The sequence below is a fragment of the Suillus fuscotomentosus genome (assembly GCF_016647785.1).
Source record: "Suillus fuscotomentosus strain FC203 chromosome Unknown F5891scaffold_607, whole genome shotgun sequence".
Lineage (NCBI taxonomy): Eukaryota > Fungi > Basidiomycota > Agaricomycetes > Boletales > Suillaceae > Suillus > Suillus fuscotomentosus.
This window is the reverse complement of record NW_024540119.1, coordinates 2,105-16,577: the sequence shown is the minus strand read 5'-3', so window position 1 is coordinate 16,577 and position 14,473 is coordinate 2,105. Positions and strand designations below refer to the sequence as shown.

At 46.8% G+C, this 14,473-nt stretch overlaps 4 protein-coding genes across 4 annotated transcripts; 3 read left to right on the top strand and 1 right to left on the bottom strand.

Annotated features, from left to right (window-relative positions):
• Positions 1-260: 260 nt before the first annotated feature.
• On the top strand, positions 261-509 carry F5891DRAFT_893244 (uncharacterized protein; the record flags this gene model as incomplete). Its single annotated transcript, XM_041373328.1, has 1 exon — positions 261-509. A coding segment is annotated over one exon (249 nt), but the record flags the coding sequence as incomplete, so codon positions are not given.
• A 1,652-nt stretch (positions 510-2,161) lies between these two features.
• Positions 2,162-2,617, top strand: F5891DRAFT_1095988 (uncharacterized protein). Its single transcript, XM_041363520.1, is given in 3 exon segments — positions 2,162-2,209; positions 2,229-2,395; positions 2,449-2,617. 3 exon segments carry the CDS (start codon positions 2,203-2,205, stop codon positions 2,608-2,610), a joined length of 336 nt encoding a protein of 111 aa, XP_041216129.1. The 5' UTR covers positions 2,162-2,202; the 3' UTR covers positions 2,611-2,617.
• Positions 2,618-3,706: 1,089 nt separating this feature from the next.
• Positions 3,707-4,789, top strand: F5891DRAFT_1203993 (chromatin associated protein KTI12; the record flags this gene model as incomplete). The annotated part of the gene is made up of 4 exons (XM_041368969.1): positions 3,707-3,860; positions 3,914-4,074; positions 4,132-4,211; positions 4,261-4,789. The coding sequence occupies 4 exons, from the start codon at positions 3,707-3,709 to the stop codon at positions 4,787-4,789; spliced, it is 924 nt and encodes a 307-aa protein (XP_041216128.1).
• Positions 4,790-6,849: 2,060 nt separating this feature from the next.
• F5891DRAFT_1203992 (uncharacterized protein) lies at positions 6,850-10,459 on the bottom strand (the record flags this gene model as incomplete). Its single annotated transcript, XM_041368968.1, has 15 exons — positions 6,850-6,950; positions 6,998-7,271; positions 7,321-7,550; positions 7,601-7,871; positions 7,920-8,001; positions 8,504-8,688; positions 8,739-8,915; positions 8,969-9,151; positions 9,198-9,250; positions 9,299-9,812; positions 9,862-9,951; positions 10,001-10,105; positions 10,152-10,175; positions 10,229-10,303; positions 10,364-10,459. 15 exons carry the CDS (start codon positions 10,457-10,459, stop codon positions 6,850-6,852), a joined length of 2,460 nt encoding a protein of 819 aa, XP_041216127.1.
• Between the last annotated feature and the right edge of the window lie 4,014 nt (positions 10,460-14,473).

Here is a 14,473-nt window from a genome sequence, read left to right as displayed (position 1 = left end):
TTATATTGCTCTAGTTCCGGATACCCGCAACTCTGATAGATAAGTGCAGCATACAGCAAGTCCGGTCCACGCCGTATTCCAAAAGGGCCAGTCACCCCGTAAAGCTTCAAGTCGGCGTCATCTCGAGTGCGTTTTCATTTCTATATTGTCCATGTAAAATGCCGAACGGACCTTTTGCAAGATAAGCATGCTGAAGTTAACTTTGGTTTCACGTATCAGTGCGTAATGACACCTGTGCTGCGTTCGAACTGGGACGGAACAACACTAACTTGAAGACTGTGGCCATTCTTCCAGTATCGCGAAATGTCCCTATAGACACCTTTGCTCGGAAACTGAAGACTGCGTTGGAAGTGATGGGCGCCAAGACATCGTATATGAACCAAGCCTCTGTGTCAAGTCATCTTGGCCGTCATGCATTCTCTCGTATGGGCACACTCAAAGCTGCAGCTTGGCTTGCAGACAAGGAGCAAAGATATAGAACAGTGCTTTATGTCGCTGATTCACCTGTACGAAAGGTTGCTACTTTCGATGAAGACCACAGCACGCAAAGAGCTTGTGCTGCTCCATCCCGAACGTTCTGTAGTCCCTGGGTCGACGCGCGAATGGCTGAAAGTGTGTCATGAAAGCTTCTTCATGCACGGCTAATCTTATAAAGATACAGAATCGTCCTTGGATGCACCAACATATATATTCACGTCGAACTTTCGGTGTGTACCAGACGTTCACTCAACACTACGCTCAACCGCACCCTACAGCATCACTCGAACGCGCCACACCTCTCGACGCCGTGGAAATCGAGAAGATTCTTGAGATACGTGCTGCGTACGTCAATTTTAATCGACTCCTGAATGCAGAACGCTTACCATCAGTCTGATTGCGTTCTCTTCAACCCCAACTTTTTCAACAACCAACGCCCGAACTTTGATATGGGACCGACATTTTTGGCTTCTTGTACGGGTCTCCGCACGATCTCCATCTTCTTCCTCTGTGTCGTTCTTCTCTCCGTCACCCTCCTCTCCGTCACCCTTCTCCCTACCGCCCTTCTCTGTGCGTCCATCTCCATCCAGATTACAGCAGCACTAATCATCGACTCAGGATTTAGCCCGCGTAATCGAATTTTACGACGAATCACTTACCGTATTTTGCGATTCCAGAGCATGTAAGTGTTTCGATTGGACTGCTAGTATTACTTGACATTTGATGATATCCAAGAGGTGGAAATCGATAGCGTCGATGTCCTTTTTAAGCGTGTGAGTACGCCCGCAGTCCATGGACCGTTCCAGATGAAATATGTAAGCCTCAAAGTATCACGCAGCCTGTAACGCTGATTTCCTTCAAATTATTCGACATGAGTTGTATTACATAATCAAAGGTGCAGCGGCTACTCCCGCGCTGTAAAAGTCACCAAATTCAACCGTACGGCTCAGAACAGTACGGCCCACAAGACCCACAATTATTCATACTGGCAGGGAACACTCAAAGCCCCTCGACTTAGATCATCTGATAACTGGAAGACAATACGCCTTCATCCTTTTACCCGGGGGTCGAAAGTGATCTTGGACAATGGAACCTTGATGAAGGACCTGCGGTGAACGCGACAGGACATCTGGTGTTTGAAACGGCCAATTCCTTGCTTCAACACTGGGCAAATACCCGTCATCGTATTGGTATGTTTGAAACTTCAATCAGATGGGTTGCGACTCATCATTTCTACGACACCGCTCTTGTTCCCTCCTTAGTGCCACGCCGTGTGGGCTTGGACCGGTGGGATCACCGAGTGGCAGGAATATCACCGGAGGATTTAGAGCGCGTCCAAGACAGGCTAGCTCAAGCGTTAGCACGACCACCCGCGACCACTGGCGGCATTGACTGGAAAACGGTCTTGCGCGTGGTGGTCGATCGATATGCCAGCCGCCTGGAGTTTATACAGCGCCTTTTGAACCTGACGTTGGACGATGGGTCGATCTTTGACCATGCACAACAAATTCAGAGACAGTTGCGCACCGTGCTTTTGCCCTACACCGTATTTACAGCTCTGCCTCCCAATACCTCCGTCACCGCCAACGTGACAAATTCTTGGGCCGCGCCAGTTTTTCGGGAATGTGCTACATCTCACGCGGCCTCCATAGCGTCTCGTGGCACAACATTAACGCCTTCCGAACGTTTGCTCCTGCAGGCGGTGCGGGAAACTACACATGAGATATGCCGCGTCGTCACGAAGATGTGAGCTTCCGGAATGAATTTTGGAGTCGACGCCTTTTATCCTCCGGAACGACGCCCTGAAGTCGATCACATACATACTCTCACGGGCAAATGGAAGGAGGATGTGACGCATTTAATCTCCTGGTTGGACTGGAGCGTGTGGGTGAAGTGCCGACCGGCATGTGGTTTCGAGGTAACAAAAAAATCAAGTTACTTGTTTGCGAAATGACTGACCTTGTCGTATAGGAGATGTGCTATTTGCCTACTTGGCCCTTTGGGTTCCCATCAGCCAGCGCACCACTTCAAGCTCAATGGGACAGTGGTTCATTATGGCCAGGCCCAAACAAAGGGGAATGGAAGAGACCACAGTCCAAGTGCATCAGACGACGGGAGCCATATAGTTTTTAGGATACATGCATTATTGCTGACATATACACGCTTTTTGTATATAGTTTTTGCAAAATTATCGCAGGGGAGTCTATAAGCGCGCGTGACGTATGTACTTTGAAGAAGGTGGTTCGACTGTTTCGACATGTTGGCTCTTTGTTATCTGCCGAATCCGCCGCACTTTGGGCCGTACCTTTTTGCGCCGTACGGTTGGTCTTTGGGACGTTCTCCCTGCGCTGACCTTAGAACTTTAGCAACGTTGAGTTTGAATCCTTGCGCCGTGCTAAAGTATAGGCACCGTTGTTCATATATATTGAAATGTAATGACTGTAATATATTTCTGTTAGGCCAGTTTAAGGAGACTAGTACGTGGGCACGAAGCATCCTTTACTATCTATGATTGTGCCGTGTCACGAATTTTGTATGGATTCCCTCATTGTAGTCTACATTCTTTTGCATCCATAGCTATGTACCAACGACTCAATTCGTTGCAGTGTAGATAGCCTTAAATAGCTTGACAATCCAAAGCATTCATTATGGAGAATGAGACTATTCAAAGAGAATGAGATTACTTAACAAGCAGAACATAACTAAGCTGATAGCGCAATATCTCAACCTCCCTGCAAACTCGTATGCCTATCTAGACTTGATGACCGGTGTTAACGCCACTTTCCACGATAAACCCTTCAATAGCCTTGTAGCTCAACACACTAATAACCGAAAACGAGAATACCCGACGAGGTTAACATAAACACACTTCTATCCCTGCCCGGGCACAATGGTGAAAAGTCGCGATCTTGTCATGAATTCTTCAATGTAATCTACATTTACAGGCATACATGGTCATGTATCGACAACTCAATTTTTTTGCTGTATAAATAGTTATATTTAGCAGGCGCAGAATTATATTCCTCTATAATTCACACGGCCACAATATCGAGGACTCATGAATTCACTGATGTACGAGTTTTCTTCTTACAATAACTTATTAATAATAAACTCTGCTGATCGGCTAGTGCCGTTGGCTGCCGTCGCAGACTTAGTAAGCGGCAAGCCCAGACCAATTCCAGACTGACTAAATCTCTGACATTCTGGATCTGAGTCTTCGGCTCATTCAATGGCCCTCATCACCATCTCAGGCTACCCCTCCTCTGGAAAATCAACCCGCACAGCCCAAATCTACGACTTTCTCTCATCAGCTTCAAGCCCGCAGCTCAAAGTAAAAGTTATCTCAGATGATGACTTGGCCGTTGGCCGCATGTCATATGATGGTACATATTATCCCATCTTTTTCCTTCCCTTCAGACTGATCTTCGAAAATTAGACTCCCTTCAAGAGAAGATCGCCCGCGCAACTCTCTTCACCGCTATCACAAGGCACATCGCCAAAGACACGATCCTCATCGTAGATGGGATGAACTACATCAAGGGGTTCAGATACCAACTGTATTGCAAGGCCCGAGAGGCTGGCGTAAGGGTCGCTACAGTGTGTCATGGACCACGATATTTTCACTCGCACAACTAATGCAGGTGAGAGAAGTAGGTATATGTACTCGCTACGCCTGATCAATGTCGGAAATGGAACGACGAACGAGGAGATAGGAAGAGATATAAACCTCAAACGTCCGTCTTTTCCCTCTCTATCTCCCCACCTATTCTAACTTCAAAACAGCCTCGACGCCCTCATCCAACGCTTTGAAGAGCCCTCATCCATGGTCCGCTGGGACGCCCCACTCTTCACCATACCTTGGGACGACCCAACACCTCCACTCGAACGCATATCAGATGCAGTCACAACTGGCATCATCAAACCTCCAAATGTCGGCACCCAAATCACACCCAAAGCACCCACAGACGCCCTCCGCACTCTGGAGCATACGACAAATGCACTGGTTTCTGCGCTCATGGCTGCTCAGGCTGCTGGCCCGCTCGGGGGTCCTATCGTCCTCACCATCGATACGCTTGAGCCTAGTTCGAATACCAGTGCCAATGATAGCTCTGTGCTCCGCGTTCGCTTAACACTCCCGCATCGTGCACTGACGCTGTCAGAGCTGCAACGGCTCAAGCGCCAATTCGTGGCTGCGCGCCGGAAAGCTGTGACACTGGGAAGCACGGAAAAAGGGAGGGTGGAGTGGGGAGAGGACGCCGTGGGACGTGCGTTCGCAGAGTTTTTGGAGGAGGGGTTGGGTGTTGCGAGGTAACTTGCACGTTAAGTATTCAAAAAAAAGCCTTGAATTTATAATCCCGGGAGTAATATAACGCAGGGCTTCTGATATGTGGTACGTACATCGAAAATCAAATGATTAACACAGGTGAACACAATCTCTCATGGAGTCTCGCCTTTTCATAGACGAATCGCAGCATCCGATCATTCGAATGACTTTTGTAAGGAAGTCTTCTCCTGATGCTGCGCAGGACCAGGCTTTACGCAGGGGAGAATATTGTGGTATGAGAATACGCAGAAGTCATGTTTTTCGTTCACCTTTCACTGTAGAAGGCTTGATGCATCATGCACGATGCCGAACCACTACCAAGTTTGTTTTGTGGTCTCTCAGGCTTATCTCATACCGGACACTCCCCCGGTCTTCAATTCCAAAAACACGACGCCGGTTAGAGTGATGCATTGGCCTTTGATTTTCGTGACAATCATGCCCGTGGTGGGTGGATAGCGGATCCGGGCACCTGTCCTTTCTTTGACGAGAAGAATAACATCTTCGAGCACGCCGCTCTCATCAGTAAATCAACCCTAAGTTGATATGACCGGGTAGTGCTGACAAATAGAACTCATTATGATGCATCTAGATTTAGAATTGCACATTATTATCCTTGTGCAACATATATACGAGAGAATATATGACTTTGCTAGGAAGATTTCATTTTGACACACCTCTTATAAGTATGCAACATATGTATGAAAGACTGCATGACTATGCTAGGTAAATCTCATTTTGTTATGCATTTTATAAGTAGATATCAATGTGACAAGTGACCAGGCAGAGCTGACAAATTGGACTCATTATGATGCATCTAGATCTAGAATTGCAAGTCATTATCTTTGTGCAACATATATACGAGGGAATATATGACTTTGCTAGGAAGATTTCATTTTGACACACCTCTTATAAGTATGCAACATATGTATGAAAGACTGCATGATTATGCTAGGTAAATCTCATTTTGTTATGCATTTTATAAGTAGATATCAATGTGACAAGTGACCAGGCAGAGCTGACAAATTGGACTCATTATGATGCATCTAGATCTAGAATTGCAAGTCATTATCTTTGTGCAACATATATACGAGGGAATATATGACTTTGCTAGGAAGATTTCATTTTGACACACATCTTATAAGTATGCAACATATGTATGAAAGACTGCATGACTATGCTAGGTATATCTCATTTTGTTATGCATTTTATAAGTAGATATCAATGTGACAAGTGACCAGGCAGAGCTGACAAATTGGACTCATTATGATGCATCTAGATCTAGAATTGCAAGTCATTATCTTTGTGCAACATATATACGAGGGAATATATGACTTTGCTAGGAAGATTTCATTTTGACACACATCTTATAAGTATGCAACATATGTATGAAAGAATACATGACTATGCTATGTATATCTCATTTTGATATATATCTTATAAGTAGATATCAATGTGACTAGTAACCTCCATAGACTGCAATCAGCTGGCTGTAGATCATCAAATTTATAGCATGTCGCAACACTTTGTTCAGGTTAGCTATATGCCTGCGAAAACCGCAATTGTGACGATGAATTGACAATGTCTTATAATGCGATGGCCAGGCGCCATCAGAAATCAACGAGGATATAATTTTCATATGTAATGACAATTTTACGACAATTAAAATACAGTATGACAATAAATTGCACTTGGTGATTGAGATTTAAGTGGTAGCACCTAGTATCGAACGCAACTGGTTGAGACCGCAGTGATGTGCAAATTACCTTGGAAATAAGCTGGCGTGCAGGGCGACCGATCACATAGTACTAGATCACCTCAATCTTGATATGAAGGCTGAAAGTTTCGATACTATTTCATGATGGGTACTGCCGAGCGAATGGTAATTGACTATCAGAGACATAGAGAAGTAGCACAATTGACATAGATCCAATCTGACGTACAACTAGCTTAAATAGAAAAATATCGATACAACGTTAAAGAAATGTCCCAAACTACGATCAGGGAGGAGTCAGGGCTACAAACCGATAACACAACTACAATCGAGAAGATTACATCAGTAAAGAGACATTGGAAGAGGCATATGAAGACGAAAACCAATCATCAGACCAATCATTGTTATGTCCATACGTCACAGCACTCCCAGAAGAACCTGCAGAAATCTTAGTATGAGAACAGAAGCAAGGGCTGCACGCTCACCATCAGACTCGGTGCCCTCGGACTCAGCAATGCGTGATAGGGCTTCAGACAGCATATCCACTTCTGTCTGTGCGCGGTGCTTCTTCAGGTCCAGAATATGAATATCGGACCTAAGCTGGTCCAGACTTTTGGACTCTTTGGCTTTGAAGCCGTGCCTGTTATTGAGGTACGGGGGCTTGCTCTCTGCAAGAGACGCGTTCACATATGTACGATATGTGATGTGATCCACCCAAGCTTTCAGAAAACGTGGCAGGGAAAGAAATATATCTTTGGACTACATAGCATCAGAATACAAGGTCCCGTAGCATAGTGATAGCACTCACGATCGGGGAGTATTCGATTTCTAGAGTCTGTGGAAAATCAATTTTGCGGCTGACATTAGATTCAACTTTCGTAGTAGTGTCTTGGAAAGACGACGACGCGAGGAGCCATGCTTTGCACTTTTCTGTGATGTGACTCGAAGGCTGGAAGCAGCCCAATCTAACCAAGCTAGGCGCCGAGCGTGCTCCCGCGTTCTCGACAGCGTTCACTGTGACCGGCTGCTTTAGACCAACTAAAAACAAAATTAAGTGTTGTCACTATCCTTTGAACAGTTTTACTTACGTGTGTGAGCGTCTGGGTGAGACCTAGTCTCCAGCTCTTCGCACGCATTAGAAATAGCATTGCTAAACAACGAGACTTCCATCTGGGCTCGGAGCATTCTGTCCTGCATCAGACATCGTCCTCCTCCCGCAAATAATATTATATGCTCTTCTTGCTGGAGTATCTCCTGCATCGCGACCTCCTTAAGGCTCACATCAAGGAAAGCCATAAGATCGTGGGAGTCGACCCAACCAAACAGCACTGAAGCTGTGACAAGGAGGGAGTCTGGAAGCTGGAGGAAAAGTCAGAAAAAATATAAGAAGGTTGTGAGCGTACTAACGTCGGCACGTCCCTGTTTCCGGAGCCATGCCACGAGGGCCGCCTCGCTCTGGTCATTTCCAAGAAAGTGACATTTCGGATGTCTATCCCATGTAGAAAGAAAACGTGAACAAATATCGAACATATTGAAGTGGAAGAAAAGAGACTCGCAGGGCGTTCTCACGATTGTTCGATACTTACACAACCTATACAGAAGATTGGGAAAGGATGGCCAACTGATGGCCAACTGACTATTAATAAAATGTATTTCGAAGCGATGGCATCATGGCCAGCCGATGGCGATCAAACTCTAAAATAATAGAAGGTTTAATTGAATACACAAATTAAATAATAATTATAACTCAGCGTACCAATTCATTTGCGCAACTTGGCGTTGACTATGGCGGAAGCCGTTTCAACTGTCACAAAGTTTGCAGCCAACCAACGTATATTTCAAAATACAGATGAGACACAGAATACGAAATCAAGTCATAGCAGACAAAGAAGTAGCTGTAGAATTGTTCGGCCTTCCGATGCGGCAAACATCGGCCTCACTGTACATCACGTTAGGCATCAGCAGCAGTACGGATGCACATGTGAACTCACATAATGGTGCAAAGCCTGCGGAAGTCACTCATGAGTGTGACAAAATCTGGATCGTTCTGCTGATGCAGCAACATGAAAGCGGTTTCGCGCAGTTCTTGATGCACCTGGCTGACGGTCGGAAAGGGAGGCATGACGTCAGATATCTCCCAAATGCTGATCAGCTTTATCATCAGGGCATTGTAACACTGAAAATAAAAGTAAAAAAGTGCTCGCCAGGAGAGTCGAAGGCGCTTACGGTGGACCCCAGTAATGCAAGTGTATCTATGGGAGGGTGTGGGGCATGCCTGAACGCCGCGGGGTCGAGATCAGCCATAACGAGTCTGATTCGACATGTGGTGGTGGTACGGAAGGCGAGATGATACATGATTTCCTTTGCAATCTGCTCCCTTGTAAAGACTACGAAACCGTTGGCCTAAATGCAAAATAAGGTTCGACAATGTAAGAAATAAATTCACTGGAACTTACTGCGATGGGGAGCATATGCGCGTAAGGGCGAGTAAACATTCGCAAAAGGCCCAGAATCTTCTCCCTTAGGGCTATGCCCCACAGTACATCACTTCCAAGGCCAAAACCGGCGCGAGGGTCGTCCAAGGAATGTGCTGCTACTCGCCTAGTATCATAAAGAAACTGCGATAACCATGGACTCGCCTATACTGAAATTAGACTAGTGAATAAAAACAAAAATGACGCGTACCATGAGCAACACGTCGTTGTGCGATATGGGCAACTTGGTTACTGCGGTCAAAACTGGAGAAGAATCAGCAGCTGCAGATATCTAGAAATTAAGATGCAGACCGGTTTCCAACTCTTCAGCAGCGACATCTGCCTTGATGAGGCATTCGGGCCAGATCGTACGGATAAGCTGGCATCTACGTTCGGCATACTCACTAGTGATAAGAAGATGAGGAGATTCTGTTCGACCAAGACAAATCACGACGCGGAGCATGAGCCGGAGATACGCAAGGGCCCTTCGCCATTTGGGGCACGCCTTCATAATCTCATGAAGGCTCAATTGAGCCGCTGCAGCCTTCTTTTTGGGTCGCGCTTGTGCGTCTGCGGGAATCGTGCCGGAAACACTACTAGGGCCAGCTGACATCACATTGGCGGTAGAGCCCATCCAGGACAAGGGGACTGAGGAATCTTGGGCGGAATGACCTTGCCCGAAAGCATCCGATAGGGACAAAAGGTCAATGTCACACGTCGGAAAGCCAACCGGATAGTCAACGTCAGGATTGAGGGAGCTGAAGCCCATAGGGAACGTCGCATGGTGAATGATTGTCGGCTCCTCGTGCTCGCGGGCAACTCCGTCCTACGAAATGGTAGCTCGAGAAATTCATACTGTTATAAAGCGGACTTACATGATGATATACTCCGTGCATCATTGTGTCGATGCCTGTCTTGGCCTGCACCCACGGTAGATTCAAGGGTGGCGGGATGTCTTCACGATTCTACACGACTGATCAGCGGAAGGTATGGTGCAGTCGGGGGCGAACATACGGCAAGGACGAAAACAGGGACTTCGTTACTCTGGGAATCTTCAAAAACGGATAAATGTACGACGGGCATCACCACGTAGGCGATAAGAGAGAGAAACCCCTTGAGCTGGGAGGAGATCAATATATTGAAACCCATGAAATAGAATTATTACAGGAAGTTGACCGTTGGGCGGGCTCTGCACTCATTTTAAGATGTAGAATGAATCTGGAGGGGTATATAGATACTCACATAAAGGGGAAACAGCGTTGGCCGGGAGCCAAGGGATAGATATCCGATGAAGTCAATGTTGAAAGTAGGAAAACCCTGCCAGCAATGGAACACATGAGGAACGTGCGGGATTTGCAAGGTAAGGAGACGACTCACGGTCAACATGGTCAAGGCAGAGAGCTGGGTGTCATAAAGATATGACTCATGCTCGAGTCCTGCTAAGAAATCTACGTTGGGCTCTAAGTTCTCCATGATCGAAAAGCTGATGGCTGAATATGAGGTATGGACCGTATTTAAAGAGAATTGTATACCCTGGTGGCCATCGTTAGTCATTAGACATGCACTTATCCGGTTATATCGCTTGTGACCATGAGGCATTTACTATCGATGGGCGGTCAGAGCGCCATCGACAGAAGATTACGTATTCACCTGATGAAACCATATTCTTGTCACGAGGCCTCTGCTGCGAGTGCGTTGTAGTTCAACCGGGGCTATTGGAGTGCGTTATACATAATATTCAGGTCGCGGTTCCATTACATGTATCCCCCTTCTGGTAGGGACGGCGTTCTCAACATAAGCTTTAGTAACAACCCTCTACATCCATCGATGGTTCCTGGGTTGGATTGAGATACGCCATCCCAATGGCTCACCAGGGCTATATTTCCCTACGGCGCCGTGATCATGTAGTCCTAAACTTGAGTAATATTCGGAAAATTTACTAGTTCTCGTAATCAAGTTCTACTTCAGAGTCATACATCTCTTCAAATTCGCCCAAGAGTGACTCAGTGCTGCTGCCGAAACGCTCGGTGGAGTCACCCATTGGGTGAGAATCATCACCCCTGTCAGAGTCACTAACATCGCCTACTTCCTCTTCATCTCCGCTTTCAGCTTCTAAGACGTGTGTGATATCATCTGTGGGGGCAGCCTGGACCTGCGGAGCGCAGTTATGAGAGAACACGTGTCCTACACCTAAACCGAAGTGAAACCGCATCATCATGTCGCGGTCCACGAACCTGAGATCATAAGCTCCCTAAGCGTCATGTGAAGCGGGATCACTACTCACCGATTGATGTAGTATTCACGCCAATCGTCCTTGTCCTGCGCAGACCCTGACACTCCCAAGCCATCAGGATGTTTCCTGCGGCTAGCGAACGAAGGAACAACGTGGCATCCCCTAAGGATATCAGCTGGATCCAAAAAATCAACTGAGTACTCGTCCTCCAGGGACTGAAATTTGACTCGATCGAGGGTGGAATCGTCCCAGGAGCAGAGCTGCTGCATAGGCTCGTACCAGCGGATCCATAGAAACTCCATCCGCAAGGGAGTATAGTCCACCATATCGACTCCGACGACAATTACATTTACATGATAGATGCCTAGTACCTTACCGTAAGAAAATCTGTGATCCTGGGGCTCCATATCATTGTTGGGGCGTAACACCATGATGTTGCAATGGGATGTACGCGGGTTAATGACATCTTGCGCGCGACGAACATCGTATGTGGTGTAATTCACCCTAATGATGTTATGGTGGTACATTCGGTCGTCTTTGAGGATAATAGAGTTGGAATGATCAGATTCTGGGAGATTTCTTGAGATGTTGATACGACGCAGTAAATGCTCCTTAAGTTTTGGCACGAAATTCTGCAGAAGTGAGTAGGCGTTTGCGGAATCGAGAATGAACTAACCTTTATTGCCGGATCACCTTTATGACTGCGCAAGTATGACCCAATATGGACTGGGTACTTTTGCGTCATGCCAATGTGATGGTGAACGTGCGGATTTGTTGCTAGTTCGGTGATTTCGGTTTGGGGGCGATGAGTAAGTTTGTCACCTATCCGGCGAATGCGAACCTGCCGGCGTTCGATCTGAGTGAGCTGTTTGACAAAGGCCCTCCGATCTGTGCGCTTATATCTAGCCTTGGGTGAACGGTGCTCCAGTTCACCCTGGGGAAGTGAGTGAGTGGAATGTATATATTGGCAGGGGACGGACCGGTTCGGTGCTGTACGAATCACAAGTACCATACTGCCGGATTGTTGATACATAATCTCCTAAGGCGTGAAACTTGTAAGTCTGAAAATTGAAGACCTTCGTACGCTGCACACTTTTGGCAGCATGATCTGACTCAGCCAAGTTCCCTTGTTGAATAACACGAGTGGTACCCTTGACCTTCTGAACTCCCGTTCGTTTGAGCGCCTGTGTAGCTTGGCGTCGAGTGCGAGCCAATGTCTCTTGACGAAGTTCGCGGGTATCATAAGCAGAGCCAACTGTCGCTTTGAATTCGCGGAATTGTCGGCCGACTGACGAAGTCAACTCGTCCATGATGTCAAGAGTCAAATCCGAGTGCATTCGGAGCTTGGCCAGTCCGTGCCAATGTGCCATTGTAAATAGTAACTTAAGAACTCTTACATTGTGTGGCTCGGGAAGGAGACGGTCGAAGACAGGTATAGAACACTGCACATTGGATCAGCTCTATCCGATATCGATAAAACTTAAATCCCACCTGGAGGAGGTCTTCAAAATCCCGAGCCGCCATTCGTTTCATCTCGGAAGAGTTGGAAGAAAACTTGCGAATGGTAGCTTGCCCGAATGTTGGAGTCTGTCTGTATCTTGTAAAAATCAGTTGAATGCGGCGAGTATGCTGAAATATATAATATACCTCCTGTCTAATTCATGGATAAGGCCTTTGTCCTCCGCGCAGATGACGCGTAACAGGTGAATGAAAAGCGCCTTCCAAACGCCAATCTCAAACTCGTGTAACAGATCGACTACAAGTGCGCGAAATATATTAAACCCGAGAGGACCAAGGCGATCTGAAAATGCATTCTGAGGGATTGTTCAGCCAGTGTTCGCGACGAACATTCAAGGCTTACTGAGGTAGGGACCCAAGACTGGGGTTTGAGAATACGTTCCACCGGGACGCTGCCTACAGCGTAGTCCTCCTCGTAAATCAATTTGCGGGCAGAACTTACCAGAACTTGTCTTCTCGAGTCGGGTTCCAGAGTCGTGCGTTGTTGTCTATCCTGACGCATTCCCATGTTCTGGATCCGATCCTTTCGTATAAGGCATCGAGGGCATGGACATCCTCCTAAGTTTCGAACCGTAGCAATAAGTACTCTGATGAAATAATAAATAAAGATATTCATCTCGCTCAAAGTCACGTACTTTTCTGGATAGTCTGCTGAGTAAGTAAAGATTCTCGGGTAGAATCTGCGCTTGAGACCATCACAGCAGGAGATCACGATACCGTGCTCATACGCCTCGAGGAACTCGTGGTCTAGCAAGATCTTCCACTGTTCGTGGAAGAATTCTCTGTGACAGTGTGTCGCGCAGTCACTAGTCATGCCATTCCCACCTGTAAAATCCTTGAACGAATCTGGAAGCTGCAAATGCAATACATATGTAAGTTATACAGTACAGCCAACAATGAAAAGACATACCGTCTCGAAATACGCCACGTGATTGCTCAGATTGCACGATGGCTTGCATCGCCGATACTTCGACTCGTTGCCAAAATACATATAGGTAGGCCACAACTTAGAATTGCCGAACGAAGTAAGCTGTGTGGCGTCGGACCAAAACATGAGGCCAGCAACGACCCGAGGTAATTCACAGCCAGGTTCTGCGGGCATTTCTTGCAGTGCGGTATGGGCTTCGTAAAATGCCGGTGACGTGTACAGGTCACCGTATATTGAGACTTCGACGTTTAAGTGGGGAGGCGTCCAACGCAACTGATATGGCTCGTAATGAAACAGTTTGTCATCTCGGGGATTAGCAAGCTTCTCCCTCAAGACAGCGACAAGGGACCGATGATATAAATGGGCAGCTGCTTCATAAGTACGAGAGCCTGGATTTTCGGTGGTGCGTGACGAAGGCACCTTGATGGAGATCGGGCTTCTACGCCATCCAGCATCCTCATCCTCCCATTCTTCTCCGTCTCCCTCATCGTACTCATTTGAGCCTAGAACAGAATTGATGTTCTTCCATTTTGTGGAGCTCACGTCGGCAGCGTTAAAAGAAGGACTGCCCAAAATCTCCAGCAGGTCTTTATAGTCGCGTTGCGACTTTTGCAACCCCCGATTCCAATACCAGTCACCAAGCTGAAAGGACGATCGATTAGGATAAGGGTAGTAAGCATGGCTAGAAGGTTGCTGAGTCGTCTCGATGACTTGAGAGGTGCTAGATATGAACGAGAGGTCTGTCATCGTGACATACTCTTCCGGATCATGCGATGGTGGTGTTGCAGAGAAATATTGGCGAACGAGG

Excerpts from the sequence above, each read along its gene's own strand:
- F5891DRAFT_1095988 (XM_041363520.1), top strand. Across the intron at positions 2,396-2,448 it reads GACCGGCATGTGGTTTCGAG|GAGATGTGCTATTTGCCTAC; the intron begins GTAACAAAAAAA and ends CTTGTCGTATAG.